The sequence below is a fragment of the Bos mutus genome, chromosome 2, assembly GCF_027580195.1.
Source record: "Bos mutus isolate GX-2022 chromosome 2, NWIPB_WYAK_1.1, whole genome shotgun sequence".
Lineage (NCBI taxonomy): Eukaryota > Metazoa > Chordata > Mammalia > Artiodactyla > Bovidae > Bos > Bos mutus.
In genome coordinates, this window is record NC_091618.1 from 11,564,455 (window position 1) to 11,587,313 (window position 22,859).

A 22,859-nucleotide genomic window follows, 5' to 3' on the forward strand; every position below is an offset into this window, starting at 1 on the left:
GAGTGGAAAATCAGAGAGAGAACAGCAAGTGTAAAGGGTCTGAGGATGGAATGGGCCAAATATGGTTCATCAGTTCAGATTTTTGGCATCCAAACTAGATGTACTTCATCTAAACAGCATGGAGCAGAAGCAAAGACAATGTAAACACTGCTTTTTGGGTGGAGTACTTTTAGGTATAGCAGTGAATCAAAATGTAAGGTCATTATTTAGTTCAGTTCAGTTCAGTCGCTCAGTCGTGTCCGACTCTTTGCAACCCCATGAATTGCAGCACGCCAGGCCTGCTTGTCCATCACCAACTCCCGGAGTTTACTCAAACTCATGTCCATCGAGTCGGTGATGCCATCCAACCATCTCATCCTTTGTCGTCCCCTTTTCCTCCTGCCCCCAATTCCTCCCAGCATCAGAGTCTTTTTCCAGTGAGTCAACTCTTCGCATGAGGTGGCCAAAGTACTGGGGTTTCAGCTTTAGCATCATTCCTTCCAAAGAACACCCAGGACTGATCTCCTTTAGAATGGACTGGTTGGATCTCCTTGCAGTAAAAGGGACTCTCAAGAGTCTTCTCCAACACCACAGTTCAAAAGCATCAATTCTTTGGCGCTCAGCTTTCTTCACAGTCCATACATGTGAAGAAACTCACACATCCATACATGACTACTGGAAAGACCATAGCCTTGACTAGGCAAAGTAATTAGTCAATTTCATTACTCAGTTGTTCCCTGGTATGGTGGTTACCCTTTAGTGACATTACTCTTTGGCATTATTATGCAACTTGACTAATAGCACTGGGAGTTGTGAGAGAAAGAAGCTAGAAATCAACAAGTTTTTGAATATGTGAGGCCTACAGCTTGCTTTCTCTTCTCTTACAGTTGAATCAGTATTTGCTTTCTAATCAATATTTTTCTTCTCTATTTTTCATCTTTATTTTTCTCTATTATCTATTTTCCTCTCTTGTAATAGTTACCTGCTGCTCTTAAAAATGATGAGTATTCTAAATCATATTTGTCAGAAGGAAAAAAGATCTTAAAAAACTTCAAGTCAGAGACTTTGGCGATTTAATGTTGTAACACAAAATCCTAAGGATTTGTTTTGTGATTATTTTAACTGTATACTTGTCATTGCTGTTGCCAAGTCTGATAAATGATCAGAATTCTACATTTCTGTTCTTAATATGCATTCTGAGAAATATAAACAATAAGACTGAAGAGCTGGGGAATCTTAATCCCATCATCTCTTGGGATGTAGAGAACTTTGCAGATAATTTCTACAAACCTTGTACCCGCAGATTGATGCTGTCAAAGAACAGTGTATAAATAAGATCTTTTTTTAGGAGGGATAAAACTGTGCTATACATAGTTTTGAGCTTTGAATTTAAAATATGCATTTCACTAAGCTGGCTTTCAGGGGGTCCTATTTTAAGCTAATTTCTCTATGTCATAACTTTAGCAAGTCAAGCATTAATAATTTATCCAGGGTGTATAGGTAAGATATTTTTGTGCTTTAATGGAAAGTCTCATGTTTAATGGATGAGAGCACTGTCTGTTGGTGGTTAAATACCTAAAGATACTAACTCTGTCACCCTTGACCTGATTGAGGGTTTTGCCTTCAGTAATGCATTCTGTTTGTAAGAGACCCCCTTTGCCATCTTCTTTTTAATAGCAACATCATGACAACAGAGAAGAGTTTAGTGGCTGAGGCTGAAAATCCACAGCACCAACCGCAGAAGGAAGAGGGTGAGGGAGCCACAAGCTCCGGTCAACAGGAAACTCAGTTGGAAGAGGCTTCTGAAACAGCAGCTGAGGGAGATAATCAGTGTGAGCAGAAGCTGAAAACATCTAATGGAGACACTCCAACACATGAAGACTTGACCAAGAACAAGGAGCGGACATCAGAAAACAGGGGCCTGTCACGGCTGTTCTCCTCATTTCTCAAAAGGCCTAAATCTCAGGTGTCTGAGGAGGAAGGCAAAGAAGTAGAGTCAGCTAAAGAGAAAGGTGAAGGAGGCCAGAAGGAGATAGAATTTGGAGCCAGTCTTGATGAAGAAATCATTTTAAAGGCCCCAATTGCAGCTCCTGAACCTGAGCTCAAAACAGACCCATCCTTGGATCTCCATTCATTAAGCAGTGCAGAAACACAGGTAAGAGGATGGGATTGAGTGGGAGGTGAAGGATTTCTTACTAGCTAGTTGATTGAAGTATTGTTAGTAATACTAACAATTTGGAGTTTCTGCTCTAAAGAAATTCCCGTGGTCAAGATACTTATGTTACTTCCCTGGCAGTCCAGTGGTTAAGACTTCACCTTCAGTGCTGGGGTCACAGGTTCAATCCCTGGTGGGGAAACTAAGATCCCAGGTACCTCCTGGCCAAAAAATGAAAACATGAAACAGAAGCAGTACTTTAACAAATTCAATAAAGACTTAAAAAAAGATACTTATACTGTCTAAATCAAAAAAGAGAAAATGAAAGAAATGTATCAAATGGATTTACATTTTGCTGTAATAATGGAACAAGTCCAGGAGTTTTAATGGTGAGGGGGAAGGAAGTGAAGTGGTTCAGAGTTCATTTTGGTGGAATTATTAGAAATGGGATAATTTATCAACAAACGTAGTTCTTTTATGGAAATCTTTATAAAAGCCTTGGGATAGATTGAGGCCACCCAGAAGTAGGTAATAAGTTTGAACTATGTCTACCTTATCTTTGTTGTTTTCTACAACTAGGTCATATTTCCACAGAGTGTAAGATACAGATGCAGAAATTTAGCTCTTTTATATCACCTTTGTAATATATAGTAGTTGTGGGGAGGCTTAATTGTTAGTGTAGTTAAACTGAGAATGAGTGTGAGCCTGGTCATCGGTCCAAAACACTTGGGAAAATATTAGTACTGCAACTCAAACTATTTTCTAGGCATGTCATTTGTTTTCAGGCTTAATAAATTACAAATTAAGAGTTGTTTTCTAAGTATTTTATTTTTGAAACATGTGGGCATTATACATTGTAAAATGTGTAAGTCCTGTATGTTTCTATTATAGGTTTCAGACTTGGGCTATATAGTTTTATTAGATTTAAAAAATAACATATGTATTTATGAAAATATTGCGTGTATATTAAAAGTTCTAAGTAAAATTTAGGATAAGGTTGTTATTATGTATTTGTTATTAGTTAAAGTAGGCTGAAGACAAAGTTTTATTTATAGTACATGACTAGAAGATTCAGTCACAGACAAGTGACACTTTTGCTTTATTAATTTTCTCCTCCGTACAATGAGGATAATAATATTCACCATACTTGGGCATTATGAGGATTAAAAAAGATACATATGTAAAGCTCTTGAGACATTGTCTGACATACTATAAGCACTGAGTAAATGTTAGCTGTTATTACTTAGTTAATAAAATATATAAACAGTAAAGGCAGAGAAACCACATATTTTAGTGTCATTAATTTAATTTAATTTTAGGAATACCAAAGGAGTTAAATTATGTTATGTTTCAGGAAGCCTGGTAGTTTCAAGAGGTTTTTAGCTGCCTTTTTCCCCCTTTGCTTTATGTACTGAAAAATCTCTATCTTGTTTTAGTTAGCATTTGAATCAGGATTAGTCTGTTTTGTCTAAAGATCATAACATTTGTACTAAAGTTGAAACAAATGACAAATTTTAGATTTAACTAAAATCTCATTCATTGATTTCATAGTAGAATTTCATTTTAATGGTCCTTTTCTATACAGGATTTTTTAAAATTGAGTTTGCATTGTAGGATTGCACTGGCCTTCATCTAGGGTACTTTGGGTTTTTTGGAAACCATGCGTCATTTTTAAATACTTTTTAATTTATTCACTCAACAAATTTGCTGAAAACCTACTGTGTGTGCCAGGCCCTAAGCTGGACAGACATTGGTAAATAAAAAACTACAATACGGCAAAGAGATCATGAATTCTGGAGTCTGACTGGTATGTGACTTGTTGACTGTATGATCCTACCTTATTAACTTTTCTGCCTTCAATTTTTTATTTGTCAAGGGGAGATAACAATAGTACACTTCCCACAGGGTTAAATGAGTTCATATAAGTAATGCTTTTAGAACAGTAATGACCCATTGTAATTTCTATATAAATGTTTGTTGTTGTTGTTATTGAACAAACATGATCTCTACTCTTGATAACTTTATTGTCTAATGGAAGAGACAAAAAAAGTAGTAAATACAAAATAATTATTTATCGTCATAAATGTTACAAAGGCAACAAACAGGGTACTGACATGAAGAGTACTAGTAGAGTGGGGATAGGCCAGATAGGATATTCCACAGACAGAGGAGCCTGGGGGGCTACAGTCCATGGGTCGCAAAGAGTTGGACACGACTGAGCGACTTCACTTCACTAGTATCTAATGCAGGAGGAGCAGGAGCCAAATAATTAAATCCTCCTTCTCAAATGTCAAGTATGTTTTCTTTTGAAAGAAAAGGATTAGTGAGGTTCGGTTAAGAATCTTTCAGCAGTTTTATTGTGTAAAAAGTAAGTAGGGGTATGCGAAAATGTCGTCTCACTTACCTGTATTGCTTTGAAATGACTTAATGATTGCCCTAGGGGATCCAGATTTCAGTGGATCTCTTGCTTCTCTGAATCTTCTTTGCATTTGTCATGGTTGATACCTGGTAAAAATTTAGATCACTGGTATTTGCAATTGTTAGCCTACTACATCTGTTGCCTTTTGCTCTAAATTGGTCAGGAACCCCTCTTAGCCATTCATAAAATTTAGGCCGCATGACAAATAACAGCCTATTTTGCAATTCATAAGGCTACCTCATTAGAATTGAGGAGCAAGGGGCAAAGATGTTTAGATTTTGATAGAATTTAAGAATAGATAATGGTATAGCCAGTAAAAATGTATAGTGCTGAGAGCAACAGATTGGTATGCTCTAGTTTACCTGAAACCTTCATTTATTGATTTGAAAAATGACATTCCACCTGAAGATAGAATTTTACCTTGTATCAGGGGCCTTCCGTGGTGGCTCAGCTGGTAAAGAATCTGCCTGCAATGCAGGAGATCCAGATTCGATCCCTCGGTCGGGAAGATCCCCTGGAGAAGGGAATGGCTACCCACTTCAGTTTTAGGGGAAAAAGAGCAAATTTTACCTTATATTATAAAGTTTTGAGACTAGCAGAATCTGTGGATCTTTGGGGAGATCCTATCTCTTATAGAAAAAAATTATTTAATCTTCTTATCACTTGTATTTAACAGTTTTCTTCTTCAGTTAGTGCTTTTATTGGTAGCCACATTATAAGCAAACATGTGTACAGCATGTTGTATGAAGTGTCTTTATTACTGACTTGGTGATGTCATGGCTATGTAGCCTGCTCAGGAAGAACACAGAGAAGATCCAGATTTTGAGACTAAGGAAGAAGGAGGACTTGAGGAGTGCTCTAAAATAGAAGTAAAAGAAGAAGGTCCTGAATCAAAAGCAGAGAGAGAATTAAAAGCTCCCCAGAAATCCCTCAGAAGGCACGGAAGCATGCACTGCAAGGTTTCTCTGTTGGATGACACAGTTTACGAATGTGTGGTGGAGGTGGGTGCGTTTCGATTTCCAGTAGTTAGAACGCGTACAGATTGTTTCATGTTTCAAAGCGGTGCTGTGGTCTGAGGTAAGACCCTGTATAATGACTGTTTCTATGGACTGAAATGTTAATTGTGATTTTCTAGGGGTGGAGGTGTGGAAGGATTATGAGTGAGTCTTATTTTCATCTCCAGTTTTTTCTGTATCTGCCAAATATATGTATTGTGAATTGAGTATGTGTTACTTTTATAACCCAAAATAATTTTAAGAAAAAAAAAGGTTATTTATAGAGTGGCCTTCCATGACTAGATTTCCCAGGATAGCCTCAGTTTCTAGGTCTAGCAGTCCCCATAATTGTACTTGTCAAAAAAAAAAAATTACTTACCTGTTCATTTTTGCTCTCCCAGATCTAAACTCTAATAAGCTTTGGTTTATTGAATGCATTTCTTTAGCTCCATGAGATAGGATATAAAAAGCTTACATCAAGTAATGCCATTTGTTAAAATTCTCTTATTTCCAGGAAGAATAAATAATTGAATCAAGAATAGAAATGTCAGAGTTATTAATATTTTAATTATTCTTTTGCTTCAAGACAAGTTAAAATCCTTGAAAATCTATCAGCTATTTTTTTAATTAGAGCAGTAATTATCAATTATAATATGCTTGATAAAAAGCAATTATTGAGATTATTTCTAATACATATAACTCATATATACTTGTATCTTAGGTATGTAACATTATTTTGAATTTGATTTATTTATATGCAAATATATCAAAGCACAAATAAGTAGTCTAAAATATTATATTGTATTTATTAATAGAAATTCCCCTTTGAAGTTTTGAAAAACAAGAAAAATACACTGTTGCATTTTAAAAATGGCTACTATTCCTAGTAACTAGAGGAGATCTAGGGTCTGCTCTTTCTGCTTCTCACTACTAACTAGTCTAGAGATGGAGAAAGCTATTCCGCATTCATTCTTCACACTCAGATCAAGATCTAGATAGGAATCCCTTTATCTGAAGCACGTGGGGGCAGATGTGTTTCGGTATTCAAAATATTTGGGGCTTTAGAAAAGCAATAAGTACATACTGTGGAAATTTTCGGGCTTCCCTGGTGGCATGGAAATTTTATAATACACCCAGTCAAGTGTGTAGCAGTAGGCACAGGACCAAGCATGTTATTTCTATGGTAAAATATATGAAGACTCTAAGTTGGATAAATAAAAATGAAAAGTAGCCCATAATGGATCAGGTTAGAATTTCCCTTCAGATGAGCTTTGAACAAAAACAAAATAAACGTCACCTTTTACTTTTTAGGACTTCTGAATTTTGGAAGTATAAAGAAGAGAGTAGGGACCTGTATGTGAAGAATTCTCAAATCATCTCTGTCCTTTAGAAACACAGAAGGGAGAAAATGAAGAAAATGATGTAATGATATGGGATAAGTCTAAAAATGAATTAGCAACTATGTGAATTACTAATAGTCATTAAAAATAACAGCTCATTGAGAGAAGGGTATGTGTCATGTAGATGTGCCAATGATTTCTAATTTTTTGAAATGTTAAAACAATTTCTCAAAAGGTATTATCATGTTTAAGTTTTTCAACATTTCCAGCTGTTAGGTAGACCAGATATAAATAATCTTATCTTACAGATGAGAAAGTAATGTTCAGAAATATTAATTGAATCAACTCATGTTGTTTAGCTAGTAAATGAAAAGGCTGGGACTTTTTGACTCTAAATCTCAGTCCCTAAGTTATGGCATTTCCTCCCTATAAACCGGAGAAGGCGATGGCACCCCACTCCAGTACTCTTGCCTGGAAAATCCCATGGATGGAGGAACTTGGTGGGCTGCAGTCCATGGGGTCTCGAAGAGTTGGACACGACTGAGTGACTTCACTTTCACTTTTCTGTTCATGCATTGGAGAAGGAAATGGCAACCCACTGCAGTGTTCTTGCCTGGAGAATCCCAGGGACGGGGGAGCCTGGTGGGCTGCCGTCTATGGGGTCGCACAGAGTCGGACAGGACTGAAGCGACTTAGCAGCAGCAGCAGCCCTATAAACAGGAATATAAGTATCTCAAATTGGTGGTGGTTTGATTTTCTAGGTAGAAGAATGTTAAATTATTTGGAGCACAATTGTAGGAGTAATGTCTATAGAGCATCTAAAATCTTATACTTTATGCATTTTTCTGAAAGAGATGGCCATGAGTTGAGACACAGCTCATTGACTTGAGACTTTTGTTCTGGGAATGATAGTCTTGATGATTTCCATAGCCACTGTTAACATCAGTGTCGACAGCTGATTTAGCTGTTTCAGGTGCTCATGGTGACTGACAGTAGCCCACAGCAAGCTTCAGGAAATATTGCACCAAAAATAAAGAATGTAATGTTTAAGATGGAGGATGGGGGATGCTTGATGCAGGGAATGTGGGATTTTGCTTTGAATTGCAGCACCATTTCCAAGCAACCATCTCTGTGATGCATATTTAAACCGACAAGTTAAGAAACAGGACTTTCGTTACATTGTTCTGTTTACACTGGGTAGCCATCTGAAAGTGTTAGTAACCAAGGAGAAAAGAGGAAATTGGAACCTGATGTTTTATGTTATTTCATAATAAATAAAAGAATAAGTAGAAACCTCAACCAAAATATGTATATCTTTGCAGAAACATGCTAAGGGACAAGATTTACTTAAACGAGTATGTGAACACCTCAATCTTTTGGAAGAAGACTACTTTGGTCTGGCCATTTGGGATAATGCAACCTCAAAGGTGAGAAGACTGCTTGTAATATAAGAAACTGACCTCCCCAACTTGCTTTTTTTTTCTTATCAGAAAGTATTTATTAAACATATATTTGTATTTCTTCCTATGCTGATTTTGAAGCAGATAACTACAACAATTAGGTTGGTCCTCATTGCCAAAATTGGTTTAATTCATTTATTGTTGTTAAGAATGTATTTATGCCTGCCTGCCTCTCCAAGATATAGTGTAACTTAGTAAGGGAAGATCGAAGGTAACTCAATGTCTCTAAAACCACAGGGAAAAGCTTTCTGCCGCTGTGAGTTAGCAAATTCTCCCATGAACTGAGAAAAATATTCTGAGAAGTATTTTGTGTTATACAGTCTCAGTGAGATAAAATCGAATGTTTTTATATTATGTGTGTGTACCCCATTCAGGTGTATGTTACAGTATCTGAGAACACTTGAATTTGGCATATAAATAAAGTCACTAAGTACTGGTACCTACTTTAAAAAAAAAATCACTGTTATAATTTTTCTATGAACCCAATATTCTTAAATTGCTGGGAACTGGCTCATCTGAAGGCATTCAGCAGTGAAAATTCTTTCAGTTTGCAGTTGAACTTCCAGGGCTTACATTGGTACAAAACTGTTAGTTGCATTGAAAACTTTTCGCCTTTGTTAGTGTCATCTGCCCTCTGTCGTATCAGCAAGTTTTATTTCCTTATAGTAGCTCTTACTAGCCTATTTATTTTTTAATGAGAAAACATTAAATTGCTTTATTTATATTCATTGATATATTTATGTATAAAGTCATGTAAAAAGTGTCCAATAAAAAAGCTGAATTTGTTTGTTTATACAGCAAAGTACAAACCTGGCTGTGTAAAAAAGGGCTTATTGTCCCCCTTCCTCAGATAAAATATTTCTGGGCAAAAAAGTTGATGTCTCTGAATCATAATCTAGTTTCAGTTTCTCTCATCTTTGCAAAAACCCCTTCTGGGGAAGCCAGTGGACTAGTGAATCCTGGGAAACATAGGGCCTTTCCCCCCTAAACATTCTTTTGAGAAACATTTTCTAACTGTCTCTAAGAATTAAAGACGTATTGATTGTTCACTATTAACCTTTTCTATGGGCTTCCCTGGTGGCTGAAATGGTAAAGAATCTGCCTGCAATGCAGGAGACCCGGGTTTGATCCCTGGGTCGGGAAGATCCCCTGGAGAAGGAAATGGCAACCCACTCCAGCGTTCTTGTCTGGAGATCCCATGGACAGAGGAGCCTGGCAGGCTACAGTCCTGCTGCTGCTAAGTCGCTTCAGTCATGTCCGACTCTGTGCAACCTCAGAGACGGAAGCCCACCAGGCTCCCCCGTCCCTGGGATTCTTCAGGCAAGAACACTGGAGTGGGTTGCCATTTCCTTCTCCAATGCGTGAAAGCGAAAAGTGAAAGTGAAGTCGCAGAGTCGTGTCCGACTCTCCGAAACCCCATGGACTGCAGCCTACCAGGCTCCTCCGTCCATGGGATTTTCCAGGCAAGAGTACTGGAGTGGGGTGCCATTGCCTTCTCTGATATTCCTCTCCAGGAGCCTGGGGGTCATAAAGAGTGAGACATGACTGAGTGGCTAACACACACACAGCCACACACACCCACACACACACACCCACCCACCCACCCACCTCTTCCATACAATCACTATTTTTAAATTCTTGTTTGTAACTTTGGTGCCTAGCACATGGAGGTATTCTACAAATACCTTTTGGCTAAATAAAATGCTCTGAATTGAATAATTAAACCTGGGTCCCCTGCATTGCAGGCAGATTCTTTACCATCTGAGCCACCAAAGGAGCCCTCAAAATAATATAATATATAATGTAAGATTGTGGTGATCAAGCCCACTCCTTGGGTAGAGCAGGGATGGCCACCTTGGACTTTGCCCTGGGTGGTATAGGGTGAGGAAGAGATACCTAACTCTTCTAAATACAACTGAAATTCCATTCTAAACTTTTGGGAGAGGGAATAGTGAGGGGGCGGGGATTGGGAGGAGGCATGGAATGGGCTCCTAGGGTACCTATAATGATGTATGTTCACTTTGATAATTTATTGATCTGTACGTATGTTTTATGTACTTTTTTGTATATGTCTTATGTCAATAAAAAATCTCTTAGACAATTCAATTTAGTCAAGTTGCCTATGAAATGGTGAGGCTCTTTTTAAGTGCTGTTAGTTTTGCATGGTCCACAGTGGGTTGAGGAGTCCTGCCTTCGTGGTGTGCAGACTTTAACTGTGGTTGGAGAACAGGGAAGGAAGAATTTAGTGTGGGCAAGAGTAGTCAGAGAAAGCAAAATAGTTATTCATTCAGTAAACGTTAACTGAGCAGGAACCGTGTACCAGGTACTGTGCTGACATGGAGAACTCGAATGATACTGGAGGTTAAAGTTGGAGTGAAAATTAAGGTCCGGGTGATATCAATAATCCTGGTTGTAGAGCTTTACAGAATAATAAAAATAGCAAGTGCTTATTTAACATTTCTTATTTACTAAAAACTTGATATATTAACTCTCTTAATCTTCACAATAACTCTGAGGTAGGCACTACCTCTAATATCGCATTTTATTTCCTCTAATAGATGAGGAAACTGAGGTACAGAGATGCTTAAAATCACTAAGCCAGGAAGTAGTAGACCTAGGATTCAAGCCCAATTGTCTGACTCCTTGTTTCTCTGATCAGAAGCCCTATACTATGTGAAACAAATGCAAAGAACGTTGGAAATGTAGGTTGACCTGGAGACACTATTGGAGATGGTCCGTAACCCTGCTACTGGTACTCTGTGGTTAATATATTTTGGAGTTCTATGTGAATGCCTTTTCTTCTTTTTACAGACATGGCTGGATTCTGCCAAAGAAATAAAAAAGCAAGTTCGTGGTAAGTGAATATAGCCATTTTATGGCTCTCTCTCTTTTTTTTAAAGTAGGTCAGAGGATTTCCAACCTTTTCTAGTGGTGAGTCACTTTAGAATCCTGGCTATGGCATATGGCTTTGAAATTGAGATAAAGCCTTCCTTTGAAAGGTAGAGATTCCATAATAGAAAGGCACAGCAGAGGTAGACACTATTGAGATGTAGGTCAGATCTTGATTTTTTTCTTTTTTTTTTTTTTTTTTACAACTAGGCAAAGTAGGGGAAGATAGGAATGACAGAGAGAAACAGAAGATGGAGACGAACAAAGAATAGAAAAGAAAAGGATATGAAGTCAGTTCTCAAAATGGTAGTGATTGAAACTGTAGCAGCCTACAGTTGAGAGCTGCTGCCTGATCCTGTTCCATTTAAATTGTCCTGGACTATTGAGTTCTAACCTTCTCCATGTTTTCCTCTCTGTAGTTCTTTTTTGTTCCCTTTCAGCAGTCTTCTTTCAAATCAATGTAAGGAACTGTGGAAGGAACAAAAAGGATCGAAGAATGGAAATCCTTTGCCAGTGGCCCTTTGTCATTGTGGTTTTCTCTTTGCCCTGAGCCCATTGACACAAAATACTGCTAAACACCATGCTCAAACTTGTGCCTTGGGATAGATTTTTCTAGGTTGAAAATGTCTAGATTAGTATTTTGTGAGCTTCCCAGGTGGCACTAGTGGCAAAGAATCTGCCTGCCAATGCAGGAAACGTGAGTTCGATCCCTGGGTGGGGAAGATCCCTGGGAATAGCAAATGGAAACCCCCTCCAGTATTCTTGCCTGAAAAATTTCGTGGACAGAGGAGCCTAGCAGGCTACAGTCGATGAGGTCAGAAAGAATCAGACATGACTAAGCCCATACATGGTATTTTGTAGCCCCTGGTCCAGTATCTAAAGGGGTAGAGACTTTTCCCCTCCTTTATGACTAGATGTCCTTTTATTTTATTTTATATTTATTTTTTGACCACAGCATGCAGGATCTTAGTTCCCTGACCAGGGATTGAACCCATGCCCCCTGCAATGGAAATGTGGATTCTTAGCCACTGGACCACCAAGGAAGTCCTTCAATTCAGTTCAGTTCAGTTCAGTCGCTCAGTCGTGTCCGACTCTTTGCGACCCCATGAATTGCAGCATGCCAGGCCTTCCTTAGTTTTGTTTATTTTTCAGTAAACTTGTAGGAACTGCAGTAAATGTTATTAATCATGATTAGTAAATTTTAACTGTATCACCTGAAAACAAATTTTGTTTTTCATTTGTTTTTGAAAGAAAACACTTTTGTTATGGTAGAATGTTTCCCTTTAGACCCTGTTTATTTATATTTCTTAATTTGGACTGGCAACTCTCCATATTTGTTCCCTGCCTGTAAAATCTCATTTTAAAATGAAAGTCAGAGTAAAAAATATTTAGAATAGTTGAGACATGACAAGAAAAAACTTGATTCCAAGCCCCTTTCAATGAGGATACTTTTTATATTCAATATTACTCAGGAGTAAATGATTGTACTAGAAAACTCTTTAGGGAGAAAAGTTAAAACAGAGTTTATGATGAGTAGAGAAGACTATCTAGTAGATTTTCAGGCTATTGGGGAAGAAAACTCTTACTAAGAAAAATAACCTAAGTGTCATTTTTTTAAAAAGAACTTTTCAAAATAATAAACCTCTTTCCTTCAATATGGGAAAGAAAAACCATATCTGTAACAAAAATCTTAATATCAAAATGTAAATATTTCATTGCTCCAAAGAGAAGATTGATATTTACCGATTGCAAAGATTTTCAATTCAGTTCAGTCACTCAGTTGTGTCTGACTCTTTGCAACCCCATGGACTGCAGCACGCCAGGCTTCCCTGTCCATCACCAACTCCCGGAGATTACTCAAACTCATATCCATGGAGTCGGTAATGCCATCCAACCACCTCATCCTCTGTTGTTCCCTTCTCTTCCTGCCTTCAGTCTTTCCCAGCATCAGGGTCTTTTCCAACGAGTCAGTTCTTTGAGTCAGGTGGCCCAAGTATTGGAGCTTCAGCTCTAGCATCAGTCCTTCCAATGAATATTCAGGACTGATTTCCTTTAGGACTGACTGGTTTGATCTCCTTCCTGTCCAAGGGACTCTCAAGAGTCTTCTCTAACACCACAGTTCAAAGGTATCAATTCTTCCGTGCTGAGCTTTCCTTTATGGTCTGACTCTCATATCTATACATGATTACTGGAAAAACCATAGCTTTGATTAGATGGCTTTTGTTGGCAAAGTAATGTCTCTGCCTTTTAATATGCTGTCTAAGTTAGTCATAGCTTTTCTTCCAAGGAGCAAGAGTCTTTTAATTTCATGGCTGCAATCACCATCTGCAGTCATTTTGGAGCCCAAGAAAATAAAGTCTGTCACTGTTTACATTGTTTCCCCACCTATTTGCCAGGCAGTGATGGGACTGGATGTCATTATCTTAGTTTTCTGAATGTTGAGTTTTAAGCCAACTTTTTCACTCTCCTCTTTCACTTTCATCAAGAAGTTCTTCAGTTTCACTTTGCTTTCTGCCTTAAGGGTGATGTCATCTGCATATCTGAGGTTATTGATATTTCTCCCGGCAATCTTGATTCCAGCTTACTCTTTATCCAGCCAAGCATTTCACATGATATAATCTGCGTATAAGTTAAATAAGCAGGGTGACAATATACAGCCTTGATGTATTCCTTTCCCAGTTTGGAACCAGTCCACTGTTGATGTCCATGGAAAGATTTTGGGTTTTTAAAAAGATAATTTTATCCTATAAGTAATATATACTCATTGTGAAAAATTGAAACATAATGAAAATATATCATGAAGAAAGTAAAAGACCCCTAAATCCTACCCTCCAGATGGATCACTATTAAATTGGTGTAATCTGCAAGATTTTTCTAGGCATATATAAATTTTGCTTTTTAAAAATACAGTCATGTTGTACATTGTTTTATATTGTGTCTTCTGTGTATTATGTCATATGTATTAATAGTTTAAAATTTTAAAATATGAAGTATGAAATTAAAAGACCCAGATGAATATGAAACAAGATAAATTTCCCTTCTTCCCCTGTCCTTAAACTAACTTCTTGTGTTCTTTCCAGAGATTTTCTGAGTGTATATAGATAATACATTTTAATATAAATATGTATTTAATGTGTATATTATATTTTATATATAATATACTTTACAAATATATTTTGAGATAAATATGTATATTCTATATGTATTTAATATGCATATGCAAGCAATCTTTAATATAATTTGGGTACTCTTTATATTAACATATATAAATTCATTTCATTTGTTTAAATTTTTTTTAATGATTATAAAGTTTTAGCACCATACATATATTTTGGGTTGCAGTGAATATATATAAAGGGCTTCCCGGTGGTGCAGTGGTAAAGAATCTGCCAGCCAATGCAGGAGACCCATGTTTGATCCCTGGGTTGGGAAGATCTGGAGAAGGGAATGGCAACCCACTCCAGTATTATTGCCTGGAAAATCCCATGGACAGAGGAGCCTGGCAGGCTACAGTCCCATGGGGTTGCAAGGAGTTGGGCACAAGTAAGTGACTAATACTTTCATTTTTCCAGTTCAGTTCAGTTCAGTCACTCAGTCGTGTCCGACTCTTTGTGACCCCACGAATTGCAGCACGCCAGGCCTCCCTGTCCATCACCAACTCCCAGAGTTCACTCAAACTCAGGTCCATCGAGTCAGTGATGCCATCCAGCCATCTCATCCTCTGTCGTCCCCTTCTCCTTCTGCCCCCAATCCTTCCCAGCATCAGAGTCTTTTCCAGTGAGTCAACTCTTCGCATCAGGTGGCCAAAGTACTGGAGTTTCAGCTTCAACATCAGTCCTTCCAAGGAACACCCAGGACTGATCTCCTTTAGGATGGGCTCTCAAGAGTCTTCTCCAAGGAAATGGCAACCCACTCCAGTGTTCTAGCCTGGAGAATCCCAGGGACGGGGGAGCCTGGTGGGCTGCCGTCTCTGGGGTCGCACAGAGTCAGACACGACCGAAGCGACTTAGCAGCAGCAAGAAGAAACATCAGAGAGGCATCTTTCTCTTTCTCACCACCACGTGAGGGCACAGTGAGCAGGCACTGTCTGCATGTCAGGAAGAGAGATCTCACCAGAAACGGAGTCAGTCAGAACCTTGATCCTGGACTTCTCAGCCTCCAGAATTGTGAGAAAATAAACTTTTGTTGTTAAGTCACCCAGAAAAAAAAAAAAAAGTCTTCTCCAACACCACAGTTCAAAAGCATCAATTTTTCAGTGCTCAGCTTTCTTCACAGTCCAACTCTCACATCCATACATGATCAGTGGAAAAACCATAGCCTTGACTAGACGGACCTTTGTTGGCAAAGTAATGTCTCTGCTTTTGAATATGCTATCTAGGTTGGTCATAACTTTCCTTCCAAGGACTAAGTGTCTTTTAATTTCATGGCTGCAGTCACCATCTGCAGTGATTTTGGAGCCCCAAAAATAAAGTCTGACACTGTTTCCCCATCTATTTCCCATGAAGTGATGATGGGACCAGATGCCATGATGTTAGTTTTCTGAATGTTGAGCATTAAGCCAACTTTTTCACTCTCCTCTTTCACTTTCATCAAGAGGCTTTTTAGTTCCTCTTCACTTTCTGCCATAAGGGTGGAGTCATCTGCATATCTGAGGTGATTGATATTTCTCCCGGCAATCTTGATTCCAGCTTGTGCTTCTTCCAGCCCAGCATTTCTCATGATGTACTCTGCATATAAGTTAAATAAGCAGGGTGACAATATACAGCCTTGACGTACTCCTTTTCCTATTTGGAACCAGTCTGTTGTTCCATGTACATATATATATATATGTATAGTGTGTGTGTATGTGCAACATATATATGTATATGTGCATCTAGATGTGGGGACTTGGCCAGTGGCTCAGTGGTAAAGAATCTGCCTGCAGTGCAGGAGCCATGGGAGATGCGGGTTTGATCCCTGGGTCAGGAAGAGCCCTTGGAGGAGGGCATGGCGACCCACACCAGTATTCTTGCCTGGAGAATCCCATGGACAGAGGAGCCTTATGGGCTACAGTCCATTCAGTCACAAAGAGTTGGACATGACTGAAGCAACTTAGCACTTGGCACTCATTCACCTAGATGTATCTGTAGTAAATTCCTAGAAGTAGAATAAAAAAGTATGAATATCTAAATTTGTAATAGACATTCACCAGCAAGATTTTTTTCTGTATTTCAAAAAATATATAGAGAAGTATTAAGTTAATGTACCATATACCCATGTACCCATCCCCCAGAATTAACATGGGTTAATATTTTACATTTAAAATAGAACAGTACAGGTAAGGTTTATCTCTTTTGTTTTCCTCTGCAAAATCTGTTCATGGAAATGTATGTTAATGAATTTGGGGTGATTCAGTCCATGTTATATTTTTCATTCATATATACATACCCATATACAATAGACAGTATTGCTTTGGCTGTGTTTTTGAAATTTCCCTCCAACCTAATTTTTTCCATTTGAACTTTCTTCTAAGGTCAATCAGTCTCTCTCCCTTCTCCCAGCTTAGATTTTAGCTTTCTTTAACTTCCTTGGTTGTGAATGAGAGTGCTCTTACCTGCTGAGTTGGGCTAGCTACTTCCATCTCTTTCTGACATAGCACAGAGCAAAAGCAAGAAATCCTTATACCGCTGAAAAATAGTGATATATAAAAGAACACAAATTACGTTTAAGAAATTCTGTAGCCCAGAGTTTGCTCTTTCTAAATGCACCCCCTTCTCCTTCCCTGCAGAGGTCCTGAATTTTGTGTTAATGATTCCATTGTATTTTTAAAATGTTTTTTTAGTACCTGATGTTTCAATGTTTCCTACAATACATATTGAAATTTAAAAATTTATGTTTTATCTTTTTGAACATCATGTGCTGTGTGCTCAAGTAGCTCAGTCATGTCAGACTCTTTGCGATCCCATGGACAGGAGGCTGCCAGGCTCCTCTGTCCGTGGGATTCTCCAGGCAAGAATACTGGATTGAATTGCCATGCCCTCCTCCAGGGGATCTTCCTGGTTCAGGGATTGAACCTGCGTTTCTTATGTATATAAATTAAATTATATAGCAATCATAGTGGCTAGCTTTTCTTATGAACATGATATTGAAATTCATCTCAGTTGAAAAGAAAATTTCAAAAAACAGTTCTTATTCTTCACTATAAGTGATATCCTCTGACTTTTTTCTTCTCTGGCTGTGCCACGTGGCTTGCAGGGTCTTAGTTCCCCGCCTAGGGATTGGACCTGGGGCCTGGCAATGGAAGCACCAAGTTCTAACCACTGGACCACCAGGGAATTCCTCTTCTGAATTTTTTTCCTTTATACTCTTTCGTTTTTTAAAATGCTTATTTTGACTCATTAAACTGATTTCACAATGGATCATGAGTTCACAGTTTAAAACAGCCCTGATTTAACCTATATACCTTAAGGTGGAATTGCTAGATTATAGAGTATGTTTGTTTTCAGTTTTATCAGATATAGCCAAATTGCTTTCCTTTAAATTGATTGTACTAGCTTACATCTCTACCAATAGTGTATGAGATAGTTCCTGTTTTCCTGTGTACTTAGAAGGCAGAAATTTTTAAAATGTTTGGCTATAATTTCAGACTTAAAAGTTGAAAGAGTGGTACAAAGAACTCCTGGATACCCTTCAGGAATACATTCGATTCCTCAGATGTTGGTATTTTACTACATTCATTTAATCTTTTTTTCTCTTATACACACATGACCTTTTTTCTGAACCAGTTAAGAGTAAGTTGCATCATAGCAGCACTATTCACAATAGCAAAAAGGAGAAAATAACCCAAATGTCCACCAATGAATGATGGATAAAAAATATGTTATATATATTCCATGTATACCATGGAATATTGTTTATTCTCAAAAAGGAATGGAACACTGATACATACTGCAGCATAGATAAGCTTCAAACATGATGCTAAATGAGAGAAGCCAGATGTAAAAGGCCACATATTGTTTGATTCCATTCATATGAAGTATAGATCCATAGAGACAGAAAGCAGACTAGAGGTTTCCAGGGGCTAGGAGGAGGGTGGCAAGGGAGTAGCGATTGCTTAATGGCTACAGAGTCTCCTTTGTGGGTGATGAAAACGTTTTGAAATAGATAGAGGTGATGGTTATACAACATTGTGAATATACTAAATGCCAGTGAATTGTATCATTAAATGTACTAAATTGTATACTTTAAAATGGTTAATATTATGTGAATTCCACCTCAGTTAAAAAGAAAAAAGAGTGAATTGCTGTTGCAATAGCTTTCTACCCCTAAAAACTTCAGTTTGCATATCCTAAAAGCTAGGATTTTTCTCTCATAGCCATTATACAATTACTAAAAGCTGGAAGTTAGCATTGAAACAATACTATAAATTATGGACCTTGTTTGTTACTTGTGTCAATAATATTCTTTATAGCGAAAATGCAAGGTGATGCTTTGCATTCAGTTGTCACATTGCTCTAGTTTTCTTTAATCTGAAACAATTCCTTAGTCTTTAAAATATTTCATAACATTGATAGTTTTGCAGAGTCCATGCTAGTTATTTTGTGAGTGGTCACTTTGAGTTTGTCTGATGTTTCCTCATAGTATATGAATCTTCAGGTTACACACTTTTGTCAGGAACATCATTAAAGTTTTGCTGAGGTAGAAGGCAGAAATTTTAGTGTTAAAAAATATTAGAGCTTTTCCAGTCTCCATTTTTTTCTAGTTCAAAATTGGGAAATGAGTACAACAAGGCTGTATACTGTCACCCTGCTTATTTAACTTATATGCAGAGTATATCATGTGAAATGCCAGGCTGGATGAATCACAAGCTGGAATCAAGATTGCCAGGAGAAATACCAATAACCTCAGATATGCAGATGACACCATTCTGATGGTAGAAAGTGAAGAGAAGCTAAAGAGCCTCTTGATGAGGATGAAATAAGAGAGTGAAAAGGCTGGCTTGAAACTCAACAATCAGAAAACTAAGATCATAGCATCCAGTCCCATTACTTCATGGCAAATAGAGGAGAAAAAGTGGAAGCAGCAGTAGATTTTCTTTTCTTGGGCTCCAGAATCACTGGGGATGGTCACTGCACCCACGTAATTAAAAGACACTTGCTTCTTGGAAGAAAAGGCTTAACAAACCTAGACAGCATATTAAAAAGCAGACACATCACTTTGCCAACAAAGGTCTTTATAGTCAAAGCGATGGTTTTTCCAGTAGTCATGTACAGATGTGAGAGCTGGACCATAAGGAAAGCTGAGCGCCAAAGAATTGATGCTTTCAACTTGTGGTGCTGGAGAAGACTCTTGAGAGTCCCTTGGACTGCAAGGAGATCCAACCAGTCAATCCTAAAGGAAATTGGTCCTGGTGAAGCTCTAATACTTTGGCCACCTGATGTGAACAACTGACTCATTGGAAAACATCCTGTTTCTGGGAAAAATTGAAGGCAAAAGGAGAAGAGGGTGACAGAGGATGAGATGGTTAGATAGCATCACTGACTTTATGGGCATGAATTTGAGCAAACTGCAGAAGATAGTGGAGGACAGAGGAACCTGGCGAGCTACAGTCCTTGGGGGTCACAAAGAGTCAGAGACAACTTAGTGACGCACCAACGGCAGCAGCCTTCTCATGTGACCTTCACAACAAAGCTGTGAGATCATTACTTTATGTCATTTGTTCACTCAACAAATATTTCTTGAGCATCTGTGATATGCCAAGCACTGTTACAGGTGCTCGGGGTATATACCATATATAAAACAGAAAAAAAAAAAATCTTACCTTCAGGAATTTCCTTTATAGTGGGAGACAAAGATTACCCTTTAGAAAATGTGTGTGCACGCACACACACACAAAGTGTGTTCAAGTGGTATAAAAGAGTATATAGTGAAAATGGGTCTCTCTCTTCCCACTTTGCCCTCACCTCTCAGTTTCTCTCCCCAGGAGTTCCCCTTTCTAGTTTTGTAGCTACTGTACCCGGTTTACTGTGTATCCTCATAGGGAAAATCTTTGCCTAGATAATCATTCCTGTAATATGTAGTTTTTTCTACCCCCACCTTTTGCAGTTGCTTTCTATGTGTACTGTTCTTTGCCTTGATTTTTTTTTCACTCCACAGCATGTCACGGTGATGTAACCTTTGCTTGCTAAATAAGTACATTTAGGTTGTTTCCAGACCCTGTTACAATGTCTTGCACGTGTATCACGTGACCACTTTTAAGTGTGTGTTTAGATACATTTATGGAAGTGGAACTGCTGGGTGAAAGGGCATATACATTTTACATTTTGATAGATGTTGTCAGTTGTTCTCTGCAGTGTCCTACCATTTTATATTCACGTCAGCAATGGAAGAAAGTACTTATTTTCCCTACCAACTGTGGGTGATATCAAGCTTTTTATATCAGTTAGCTCAAAGAGGGGGGAAAAAATCACACTTTGTAAACTGTTGCTTATTTGCTTTCCTTAATGTTAGTCTTCCTACCCTATTAAAAAATTGCCATTTATGTATGTTATGAAACAACTAAATTTATGTTTAAAGTTCTTAAATGCTGAATTCACATTTATTGAACATTTTTTAAGCTATCTTGTTTCCCATATTGATTTCCTTTAGCCAATACTTTTTTTTATAGGTAGCATGGAAGTCACCTTTTTAAAAAGCCTATGTGGGAATTATGAGTTAACGGTGATTAGATTGATGTTTTTATCGTATCAGAAAATGAAACAATAGACAATGTTTTACAGTATTTGAACTGTAAATACTGCCCCCCTATCCATTTGCCCCTTTTATGAGAAACAATTATGTGGTTGCTTTTCTAATCCAAGTTCCATTTTAAGTTTTGGGGATATGAAGAAGCATTGAAAGTGAGCTGATAGTAGACATTAAGAGTGACTAGATTTGAGACAGGTTTGTTGTACTGTCTGGAATTTGCCTTTTAACTCAATTTTTGAAGGAAAATTTCAACCATTTCCAAGAGACTCTTGTATTAAATGTTTCAGATGTTTAAAACTACATATTCATTAAGACATTCAAACTACTTCAGGTTGTAATTTGCATTTTGTCATTGCAACCAATAGTAATAAAAATGATATTTGGAGATTAAATACTATGGATGTAAAACATAACAATGTTTGAAACGGATGTATGTTATAGGGTATAGAGTCCAATGGTTAAAAGCATGGGGTTTGGAGTAAGAGAACCCTGGATTCATTAGCTATGTATTTTCTTAAGCCTCTATTTCTTCATAAATAAAATGAAGTATAAGAGAGCCAGCTTAATGCCTGGTAATGCAGTAAGTACTGAACTAAATGCAGCTCTCAGCATCATAACCAATCCTACTAAGATCAGGCACTGCCGTTTGGGAAACTAACAGTCACGTTAGAAAAACCTAGAACTGGTAGCACATAGCTGGAGAAACTGAAATGCATTCTCCACTTAATTTTTACTCATAATCCCTGATTTTCATTGCATATGAAAAGTGTAAAACACTTGTATGAGTTTTAGGATTGAACTCTTGTAGTTTTCATACCCAAAATATTTTATTAGAGCTATAGTTTCTAAGAGCCACGTATATTGCCTCTTCCTTCCTATTTCTAAAGTAATCTCCTAATCTCACCCATATGACTGGGAAGAATGTTTTTTGTTTATTTGACATAATATTGAGAGATGTCACAAATAAATAATACCAATACCAAAAGAAAACATCCATGAATCACTTGCAGGGCTTTTAAGGACCCAGAGTGGTATATAGATCACATTTTGAAAACCATTGCTACAAACATGTTGACCTAGAGGATAGTTTCATGTTATTTTGCTTATATTATTTTATAAGCAAAACTATTAAGTCTGGTAATAAAAAATGAGATAACTTCTTAGATGGTCTCTAAACAACTTTCTTATTTTTCTTTTTAAATAAGGGTAGTATTTTATCCACAGAGCAAAGAAGTATCAATATTAGAAGACCTCAGGGGAAAAAAAGATTTAAAAAAAAATACTTTTAGGTAATTCTAACAACCAGAAACTTGGACATAAGTATAAAATTCTTCACTTATTTTTACAGGTGTCCCCTGGAATTTCACATTTAATGTAAAGTTTTACCCACCTGACCCAGCACAGTTAACAGAAGATATAACAAGGTAAATAATGTATTAAGTTAAATATGTAATAAGTAATTTCATTATCATAAGGTCCAGGGAGTTCTTCATTCAGAATTAAAGAAAAATGATGAATTATTAAACCTAAGATAAAGAATTTCTAGTTACTTCAAGGCAGGCTTACAATAAGTGAGGCAAAAAACCTCAAATATCTGTGACTTACCTGGAGGAAATTGGCAGGGAATTAACCTTGCTTATCAAGGATATTATGCCATGCTGTTGACAGGGACTCTATAAACCATGCCATCCTCCAAAGAACAGGACACAAATAGAGTGGCAAAATAGGGCTCTGCTGTTTTTTTGTTTTAAATACTCTTCTCTCGTGATGTTCTTTTTTAAGGGATCAAAAAAACTAAAGTCTCAGTGTTCTTATTTTTTCTTCCTATTCCTCTTTTAAATTGTAGGATTAGATACATGAATTGGATCTTTCTCAGTAATTTTTGGGCCTGCTTAA

General features: G+C 37.5%; 1 protein-coding gene across 1 annotated transcript in view; it reads left to right on the plus strand.

The window, feature by feature from the left end:
- EPB41 (erythrocyte membrane protein band 4.1) overlaps window positions 1-22,859 on the plus strand; it is a 181,566-nt gene that overhangs the window by 78,102 nt on the left and 80,605 nt on the right. The window contains 5 exon segments of the mRNA XM_070384231.1: window positions 1,674-2,134; window positions 5,342-5,554; window positions 8,211-8,315; window positions 11,160-11,202; window positions 22,312-22,387. Of these exon segments, the coding sequence (XP_070240332.1) occupies window positions 5,501-5,554; window positions 8,211-8,315; window positions 11,160-11,202; window positions 22,312-22,387 (278 nt within the window). The 5' untranslated portion in view covers window positions 1,674-2,134; window positions 5,342-5,500.